Source organism: Platalea leucorodia (genome assembly GCF_965183815.1).
Source record: "Platalea leucorodia genome assembly, chromosome: 23".
In the NCBI taxonomy this organism is placed as follows: Eukaryota; Metazoa; Chordata; class Aves; order Pelecaniformes; family Threskiornithidae; genus Platalea; species Platalea leucorodia.
In genome coordinates this window covers 2,436,612-2,446,351 of record NC_138845.1, presented here as the reverse complement: position 1 = coordinate 2,446,351, position 9,740 = coordinate 2,436,612, and the positions used below count along the sequence as shown (strand labels likewise).

General features: G+C 72.3%; 2 protein-coding genes across 2 annotated transcripts in view; one reads left to right on the top strand and one right to left on the bottom strand.

The window, feature by feature from the left end:
* COPZ1 (COPI coat complex subunit zeta 1) overlaps positions 1-2,555 on the top strand; it is a 3,621-nt gene extending 1,066 nt beyond the window's left edge. The window contains 9 exon segments of the mRNA XM_082332706.1: positions 318-386; positions 718-739; positions 742-798; positions 916-1,007; positions 1,208-1,263; positions 1,746-1,823; positions 1,932-1,983; positions 2,098-2,136; positions 2,463-2,555. Of these exon segments, the coding sequence (XP_082188832.1) occupies positions 318-386; positions 718-739; positions 742-798; positions 916-1,007; positions 1,208-1,263; positions 1,746-1,823; positions 1,932-1,983; positions 2,098-2,136; positions 2,463-2,510 (513 nt within the window). The 3' untranslated portion in view covers positions 2,511-2,555.
* Positions 2,556-4,052: 1,497 nt separating this feature from the next.
* ZNF385A (zinc finger protein 385A) lies at positions 4,053-9,381 on the bottom strand. The gene is given in 10 exon segments (XM_082332347.1): positions 4,053-5,181; positions 5,183-5,263; positions 5,265-5,306; positions 6,137-6,229; positions 6,676-6,842; positions 7,173-7,388; positions 7,475-7,622; positions 8,360-8,458; positions 8,999-9,125; positions 9,363-9,381. Coding segments are annotated over 9 exon segments (1,071 nt in total). The 5' UTR covers positions 9,113-9,125; positions 9,363-9,381; the 3' UTR covers positions 4,053-5,070.
* Between the last annotated feature and the right edge of the window lie 359 nt (positions 9,382-9,740).

Here is a 9,740-nt window from a genome sequence, read left to right as displayed (position 1 = left end):
AGTCAGTGCATCACAGAACTTGGTCCCGGGAGCTCGGGAGCACCCGGATCGACGGGGATGGGGACAGGGACGGGGACAGGGATGGGGACAGGGACCCCCCGGCCTGGCCCTGCAGCGGCCACCGCCCGGGACCCCCTCGCCAGGACGGGGGTGCCGGGCACAGGCTCCTTCCCGGTGTCCTCAGTGCCACCGAGGCGGTGTTTGGGTGACGGGGGGTGGTGCGGTGACACAGGGTGTCCCCCCTCGCTGGGCTGGGGGTGCCCCTGTCCCTGGGAACGGGGGTGGCAGCGGGGGTGACGGTGGCCGTGTCCCTGCAGGAGCCGTCCCTCTACACCGTCAAAGCCGTCATCATCCTGGACAACGATGGCGACCGGCTCTTCGCCAAGGTGAGGGGCACAGCGGGGGTGACGGTGACACGCGAGGTGTGGGGATGGGGACAGGGACGGGGACACCGCTCCAGGGAGACGTGGGGACAGGGGGACACAGGCATGGGGACACTCGGTGGCACTGGGATGGCTGGGATGCAATTCAGGGCAGAGACGTGGAGGCCACAGGGGGCACATGGGGGGTGGCATGTGGCACGGACAAAGGGACATTGGTGGCCCAGGGCAGGGACAGGGGCGTGGGGACAGGGTTGGTGGCCCAGAGCAGGGTCAAGGGGGCTCCTTGGTGCCTGGGGGGGGTGGCCCGGGTCCCCACGTGCCACTGTCCCCGCAGTACTACGACGACACGTACCCAGCGCCAAGGAGCAGAAAGCCTTCGAGAAGAACATCTTCAACAAGACCCACCGCACCGACAGTGCGTGTTTCGGGGACGGGGACGTGCGTGTCCCCTGGGGGGGGGGCTGCCACCCCCGCGGGGACACCGGGGCCGTGCCGGGGGGCCCGCAGGGGTGACGCCAGGCTGTGCCCGCAGGCGAGATCGCGCTGCTCGAGGGGCTGACCGTCGTCTACAAGAGCAGCATCGACCTCTACTTCTACGTCATCGGCAGCTCCCACGAGAACGAGGTGCTGGGGACACCCAGGGGTGGCGGGGCCGGGGGGGGCACCCAGGGGTGGTGGGTTGGGGACACCGGGGTGGCGGGCTGGGGACATGGAGGGATAACAGGACAGGGAGGGGACGCAGAAGGTGCCGCCAGGCCTGTGGGGGGGCCACCTCGGGGTGTCCCCATCTGGCAGTGCCACCGTGTGACCCTGCTGTCCCCCAGCTGATGCTCACGGCCGTCCTCAACTGCCTCTTCGACTCGCTCAGCCAGATGCTGCGGTACGACGGGTCCTGGGGGGGCCACCTGTGGCCCTGGGGGGCACCCATTGTCCTGGGGGGCACCCATGGCCCTGGGGGAGCTACCCGTGGTCCTGGGGGGCACCCATGGCCCTGGGGGGGCTGCCCGCGGTCCTGGGGGACACCCACGGCCCTGGGGGGGCACCCATGGTCCCTGGGGGGCTACCTGTGGCCCTGGAGGGGCACCCATGGCCCCGGGGGGGCACCCATGGCCCTGGGGGCTACCTGTGGCCCTGGGGGGCACCCAAATTCCTGGGGAGCACCCAAATTCCTGGGTGGGGTGGCACACAGGGTCCTGGGGAGACACCCATGGCTCCAGGGGGCCCCAACGGGCACTGGCACGGGTGGGGGGGACACAGCAGGCACATCCCGGGGGCCACCTGGGGGGCTGTGGGTGCCCAGAGGGGGGGTCCCATTGCTGGGGGGGGGGGCCTGTGGGTGCTGAGCGAACGGGGCCCCCCCAGGAAGAACGTGGAGAAGCGGGCGCTGCTGGAGAACATGGAGGGGCTCTTCCTGGCTGTGGATGAGATCGTGGACGGTGGGTGAGTGTCCGTGACCCCCCCCAGGAGTCTGCGTCCCCCCTCCCTGGGTGCCCGTGGGGCCCCGCGGGGGGGTGCTGGGTGCTGATGGGTCTCCGTTTCCCCCCCCAGCGTCGTCCTGGAGAGCGACCCCCAGCAAGTGGTGCACCGCGTGGCCGTGCGGGTACGGGGGGCCGCGGGGAGGCCGTGCTGGGGGGCGGGGGGGAATGGTGGGGGCGAGGGGGGGCCGTGGGTGCCCCCCCCCAGGCACCCACCTCCCTCCCTCCCTGTGTCGCAGGGCGAGGACGTGCCCCTCACGGAGCAGACAGTCTCGCAGGTAGGGCCTGGCCCCCCCCCGGGCCCCCCCCCAGGGCTGGCAGTGCCCCCCCTCCCTCCCACCTCCGAGCCCACCAACTGCCTGTGCCCCTGGGTGTCCCCAGGTGCCACCTGGGTGTCCCCAGCTGCCCCCAGTGTCCCCGTATCCCTCCCAATCCCCCCCCCCGTGCCCCCCAATGCCACCTGGGTGCCCCTGGGTCCCCCCCAACACCCCAGTGACCCCCCCCCCCGGGACAGCTCCCCACATCCCCCGTCCCCACCTCGCTCCCCCCCCGGGCTCCCCGCACCCATGGGTGCCCCGTGCCCGACGCTGCCCCCCCCCCACAGGTGCTGCAGTCGGCAAAGGAGCAGATCAAGTGGTCGCTGCTGCGCTAGCGCGGCCCCCCCCCGGCCCCCCCAACATGGCAGCCCCCCCCCAAATCCCGTGTGTCGCCTCGTCTCTCCCTGCGCCGTCCCCCCGCCCTGCTCTGTGCCGGGGGGGACCCAGGTGGCCGGGGGGGGTTCCCCAGGGTGCCTGGAGGGGGGGGACAGGGACACACGTGGGGACACAGACGTGTGCGCGGGGGCTGCGGGGACACGGCGGGGGGGGGCACGTGAGTAAGGGATGCGCGGACGTGTGCGTGGGCGGGGGGACACGTGGGAACACGCGTGTGTGACAGCCCGGGGCTGCGGGGCACACGCATGTACGCTGGGACGGGGGGGGGGACACCCCTGGGGGGGACACCCCCCCCCCCGAACCCCCCAAACACGAGACCACAGGCTCAAACCTCATCATTTATTGGGGCAAAGCCGGGGGGGGGCACATGGGGACAGGCAGGCGCAGGGGAGGGTAACAGGGCCCTGTGTCCCCCCAAACCCCGTCCCCCCCTTGCCTGCTATTGCTTTGCTTTAATCACAGTATTGACTGGGGGGGGCGCCAGGAAAGTGGGGGGCCAGTGCCAAGGGGGGGGGGTGTGCAGTGAGGGGGGGCAGTGCAAGGTTTTGGGGGGGCCACAGTGCGAGTTGTGGGGTGATAAGGATGGGGGGGGCAGTGCCAAATGGGGGGGCTGTAGTGATAAGGGGGGCACAGTGATAGTGGGGGGGGGATAAGGATGGGGGGGGGTCACAGTGATGGGGGGGTGCTGGGTTTGGGGGGAGCACAGTGATAGTGGGGGGGGTGATAAGGATGGGGGGTGACAGTGGGGGGGTGCTGGGTTTGGGGGGGCACAGTGATAGTGGGGGGGTGATAAGGATGGGGGGGTCACAGTGATGGGGGGGTGCTGGGTTTGGGGGGGCCACAGTGATAGTGGGGGGGTGATAAGGATGGGGGGGTCACAGTGATGAGGGTGCTGGGTTTGGGGGGGCACAGTGATGGGGCAGTGCCAGGCTTGGGGGGGCACAGTGCTTGTGGGGCAGTACCGGGGGGGGGCAAGGGGGGGGTTGCTATTTACAGGGTGGGGGGTGCCCCGGCCCCCCGCATTATTGCAATGGGCTGGGCCCAGAGGGGGGCCCCGGGGTGGGGGGGGTGATGGGTGCCCCCCCCGGGGCGTGTGCGGGGCTCACTGCCCTCAGTGCAAGAGGTCACGGCTTTTTTTGGGGGGTGGGGGGCACCCTGGGGTGGGGGGGCACCCTTGGGAGGGGGGACAGCACCCCCCGGGGTGGGGGGGCTCCCGTCCCTGCGAGCCATCACTGATTGCTGAGCGGATCCCTGAGGTGCCGGGGGGGGGGGGGGCAGGGGGTGCTGGGGACCCCCCCGGACCCCCCCACCCCACCCCGGGGTGCTGGGGGTCCCCGTCCCCGTGGGGGTTGTGCAGTGGGGCCGGGGGGGGTGGGCTCATCGTTTTCCTGCTAAATATCCCAATTCCAGTTAAAAAATAATCGCTGAGCCCAAAAAGCAGCCAGGGAGGGGTGGGGAATGGGGGGGGCACGGTTGCTGGGAGACGGTTGCCGGGATTGGTTGCTGGGTGCCGTTGCTAGGTACCGTCGCCGGGGTGGTTGCCGGGTACCGTCGCCGGGGTGGTTGCCGGGCACCGTCGCCGGGGGCGGTTGCTGGGCTCAGTTGCCGGGTCGCTTTGTCAGGTGCGGATGCCGGATACGGTTGCTGGGCAACCATTGCCGGGTACCGTTGCCACGTACCGTTGCCATGTGCGGTTGCTGGGTCCCGTTGCCGGGTAACCATTGTCAGGTCATCGTTGCTGGGTCCCATTGCCAGGTACCACTGATGGGCACGGTTGCTAGGTAACCGTTGCCAGGTGCAATTGCAGGGTGTCGTTGCCAGGTAACCGTTGCTGGGCACGAGGGCCCAGTCCCGTTGCTGGGCAACTGCTGTTGGGTCCCGTTGCTAGGTAAACATCTCCTGGTTGCCAGGCAACCACTGCTCAGAGGGTTGCTGGGTAACCGTTGCCAGGTGCCCGTTGCTGGGCAGGATGCCGGTCCTGTTGCCAGGTAACCATTGTCAGGGAGGTTGCTGGGTAACCGTTGTCAGGGGCTGGGGTTGCCGGGTGGTTGCTGGGTAGGGTGCTAGGTGGGTTGCCAGGTAACTGTTGCCAGGCAGGTTGCTGGGCGGGTGGGTCCTGTTGCCAGGTAACCGTTGCCAGGGACGGGGTGTTGCCGCGCAGGCTTCTGGGTTCCTTTGCTGGGTAACTGTTGCTGGGTAACCATTAGTGGCTGGTTGCTAGGAAACCGTTGCCAGGTAACCATTCTGGGGTGGTTGGTGGGTGCTGTTGCCAGGTAACCACCGCTGCCTGGTCGCACGGCAACGGTCGCTGGGTTGTGCTGTGGAGTTGCCGGGTGACCGTTGCCGGGTGACCGTCGCCGGGTGATTGCTGGTTGCAGTTGCTGGGTCCCGGTTGCCAGGTAACAGCCGCTGGGTCCCCAGTGATGCTTGGGTACCGGTTGCCAGGTGGTTGCCGGTTGCCAGGCACCGGTTGCCAGGCAACGGTTGCCGGGGGCGGCATCAGTAGGGGGAGAAGAGGAGGGGGGCGTGGGCGGGGCGCAGGGGCCCGGGGGCGGGGCGCAGCAGGGCGGGCGCCAGGGGGGGCCCGGGCAGGAGGGGGGGGCCCGGGGGGGCGCAGGGCCAGCGGGGGGGCGGCCATGGCAGCGGCGGCGGCCGCCAGGGCCAGGGGGGGCGGCAGCAGCCCCCCCCCCCCCCGCCAGCGCCTTCGGCAGCTCCTTGGGGAAGGGCAGCGGCGCCTGCGGGGGGCGAGGGGGGGTCAGTGACCGGGGTGGCACCCCCTGCCCCGCGGGGCACCCCCTGGCACCCTATAGGTACCCCAAGGGCACCCCATGACCCCCTATAGGTATTCTAAGGGCCCCCCCAGCCCCATGGGGCACCGCTGAGGTAGCCCTGGGCACCCCCTGCCCCACGGGGCACCTCCAGGCACCCTATAGGTACCCCAAGGGCCCCACTGGTACCCTATAGGTATCCCGAGGGCCCCCCCAGCCCCATGGGCCACTGCTAAGGTACCTCTGGGCACCCCCTGCCCCACGGGGCACCCCCAGGCACCCTATAGGTACCCTAAGGGCCCCCACACCCCTCTATAGGTACCTCAAGGGTCTCCTTGGCACCCTATAGGTACCCCAAAGGCACCCCATGACCCACTATAGGTATTCTAAGGCCCCCGCAGCCCCATGGGACACTGCTAGGGTACCCCTGGGCACCCCCTGCCCCGGGGGGCACCCCATAGACACGCTCAGGCACCTTCTACACACACCCAGGCACCCTATAGATACCCCCAGCTCCCTCCCCGTCCCATGAGGCACCCACTGAGATACCCTGGAGCACCCTATAGAGACTCCTGAGTGCCCTAGAGATCCCTGAGCACCCTATAGAGACCCCTGGGCATCCCCCTGCCCCACAGGGCACCTCCAGGCACCCCCAGGCCCCCCCCCCCCCCGGCCCCATAGGGCAGCCCCAGGACACCCTACAGCCACCCTTGGGCATGCCCCCACCCTATGGGGTGCCCCAGAACACCCTATAGACACCCTATAGACACCCTGACCCCCTCTAGCCCCCCACTCACCAGCTCCGGGGGGGCCCAGGGCTTCTTGTGGCGGCTCAGCAGCGGGTTGGGCTTTCCGGCCACCCCGTCGCGGTGCCGTCGGCTGGAGATGTGCTGGGGGGGGCACGGGGGGCTGAGCAGGGACCCAGGCGTACGGGTGGGGTCGTGGGTCCCCTCCCAGGGGTGCGATGGGGGCTCAGGGAGTCCCGAGGGGGGGCGGTTAGGGGAGTCCAGTGGGTCTGGGGGGGGTCCCAGAAGCATTTGAGAGAGGGGTCTGGGGTCTCAGGGTGGTTTGTGGGGTCCCATAGGGACCTCGGGGGTCCCAATGGGCTCAGGAGGGTTTGGGGGAGTCCCGTGAGGCTCGGGGGGGACTCAGGAGGGTTTGGAAGGTCCTGCGGGTGTCTCAGAAGGGTTTGGGGGGGTCCCAAGGGTTTGGGGGGTGCCATGAGGTCCTTGGGGGTCCTAACGGGATGGGGAAGGTTTGGGAGGGGTCCTGCAGGGTCCTGGGGGGTCCCGGAGGGGTCTGGGGGGTCCCGGAGGGGTTTGGGGGGGCCGGGTACCTGCTTGAGCTGGAGCTCGGAGTTGAGGCGGACGTTGCAGATCTGGCAGTGGAAGGAGCGCTCGGGGGCCTCGGCTGGGGGGGTCCCCGCAGCCCCCCCCAGCCGCGGGAAGGCGCGGATGGGCCCCAGCCCGCTGCGCGCCTCCACCAGCGTCTTGTGCTTCGTCCCTGCGCACACGGGGGGGGTCACCCTGTGCCCCCCTGCACCCAGGGACCCCCCGGGACCCCCCCTGCACCCCCAGAGCCCCCCGAGACCCCCCTGCACCCAGAGAGCCTCTGCGTGCACCCCAGACCCCCCCCCCCCAGAATGCCCCTGCACCCACAGGACCCGTCCCCCTCTCAGTGTCCCCCAGTGCCACTTGATGTCCACCCCTGTACCTGCCACCGTGTCCCCCAGAACCCCCGTGTCCCCTGTTGTCCTCATGTCCCTGAGCCCCCCTGCCCCCCCCCATCCCCTCCTGCTCCCCCGGTGTCCCCGTGTCCCCCCATGTCCCCCACCTTTGTTGTGCGCCTCCAGCTGCGAGAGGGAGTTGACGGCCACCTTGCAGAGGGCGCAGTACAGCAGCCGCTTGGCCTTCGCCTTCTCCTCCTCCTCCTCCCCCCCCGGCCCCCCCCGGGCCCCCCCCGGCGCCTCCGCGGCCACGGCCGGGGGGGGAACAGGGGGCGAGGGGGGCCCGGGGGCGCCGGGGGCTGCGGGTGCCGGGGGCTGCTCGCCTGCCGGTGCGGGGAGGGTTAACGGGGCACCCCTGGGACCCCCGGCCTGGGGTGGGGGGCACGGACCCAGGCGTGCTGGCACCCACCTGCGCGGTCGGGCGTCTCCCCGGCCGGCGCGGGGCCGGGGGTGTCCTGGGGGTCCCCGCTGTCCCCCCCTCGGCGAGCCCGGGCGGCCTCCAGCCCCTTCAGGCGCCGCGCGTGCCGGTTCCCCTGGTAGTGCGCTGCCGCCTGGCTCTGGGGACACCGTGGGGACACCGCGTCACCCCGCCGGGGACACGGCAGTACCCCGGAGACCCCCCCCGGTCTGGGGACACGGGTCACCCTGGGGATGCAGCACCTCATGGGCGCCCCACCCGCCCCTGGGGACGTGGGACACCCCGGGGACCGCCAACCCTGGGGACACGGCGTCCAAGGGCCCCCCAACCTGGAGACCCCCACCCCTGGGGATGTGGGACACCATGGGGACCCCCAGCCCTGGGGACAGGGCACCCCAGGGCCCCCCACCGTGGGAACACGGGACACCCTGGGGACTCCTGAACCTGGGGACATGGGACACAATGGGGACCCCCACCCTTAGGGACATGGGACACCCTGAGGACCCCCAACCCTGGGAACAAGGCACCCAAGGGGTCCCCGATCTGGAGACCCCCACCCCTGGACACATGGGACACCCTGAGGACCCCCACCCCTGGGGACACAGCACCCCAGGGCCCCCCACCATGGAGACACTATGGGGACCCCCAACCCCGGGGCCAAGCATCACCCTGGGGACCCCCAACCCTGGGGACATGGGACACCCTGGGACCCCCAACCCTGGAGCCCCCCACCCCGAGGCCACAGATCCCAGCATGGGAAGCGCACCCAGCTCTGGGGTGCAGCCCCCCAAACCGGGGGGGAACCCAGGCACCCAGGGAGGGGGGGACCCAGGCACCCAAGGGGGGGGTCCCGGGCACCCAAGGGGGGGGTCCCACCTCGGAGTTGAAGCGGATCTGGCAGACGCTGCAGGCGATGACGGGGCGCCGGGGTTTGCCCAGCGCCGCCCCCAGCACCCCCTTGGGCACCGGCTCCATCTGCGGCGCAGGGCGGAGGGGTCGCATCCTGCCCGGGGTGGGGGGAGCAGCACCCACATCCCCCCCCAACCCCCCCCAATCCCCCCCTCCCGGGTCCCGCGGGGGGGTCTCCGTGGTCTCCGTGGGGCTGGGGGGGGGCAGTGCCGTGGGTCCGTCCCCCCCCCCCCGCCCCATTCCGTAGCGCCTCAGGAATCTCTCCCTGCCCAAACCCGGGGGACCGGCCCGGCCCGCCCGGCCCGGCCCCCCCCCCCCGCCCGGCTCCCTCCCCGGGGGGCCCGGCTCCCCCCTTACCCCGAGCGGCGCGGCCCGGTGCGGCGGGGGGGGGTCCGGTACGGCCCCGGGGGTCCGGTACGGCGCGGGGGGGGGTCCGGTACGGCGGCCGGGAGGGGTTGGGCCTTCGCCGCCCCGCACCGGGACCCCGCAGTGACCCCGCGGCGCCGCGTTAGGGCCCCTCCCGGCCGCCGTAGCGACCCCGGCCCCCGGGTGCCCCCCCGGGTCCTCCCGCCCGCCCGCCCCGGTTCCCCCCAGCCCCGGACTCACCCCCGGCAGCGGCGGCAGCAGCCGCAGGGCAGCGGCGGCGGCGGCGGCGGTGGCGGCGTCGGGCAGGAGGAGGCGGCCGGGGGGCGGCCCCAGCGGCCCCGGGGCCCGCAGCATCGCCCGGCCCGGCCTGCGGGGAGGGCGGTCAGGGGGTGCCCGGGCCCCGCCGCGGGGTCCCCGGGCCCCTCCCGGGGGGGCTGCGGGTGTTACCGGACACCCCCCCCCACCGTGGGCTGTCCCCGCGTGTCCCGGTCCCCCCACCCCCCCCCAGCCAATGGCGCCGCGTAGAAATGGGGCAGCGGGGGGGGGGGGGGGGAGGAGCGTGTCACACGCGTGTTCCCGGCCACGCGTGTCCGCGGTCACTCACACGTGTCCCGCCGTGCGTGTGTCCCCCCCCCGCCGCCGCCACGCGCGTCCCCACGGCTCCGGCCCCGCAGCGCAGGCGCAGAGGCGGGCGGGCACACGCACATGTCGGGACACGCGTGTGCGGGGCGGGCGGGGGCGGGCGGTTGCCACGGCGACGGGACCCCACCCCGCCCCGCCCACGCCCACGCACGCCCTCGGGCGGGGGGGGGGGGGGAACCCAGGCGACCGGGTGGGGCTCGTCCCCCGTGGGTGCCCCCCTCCCACTCGTGCAACCCCCCCCACGCCGTGCACGAGCCCCGTGCAACCCCCCCCTTGCACGGCGGCCCCCCCCTCCCCGCCTGACCTCAGCCTGGGGGGATGCGGGACACGCGTGGGGCTG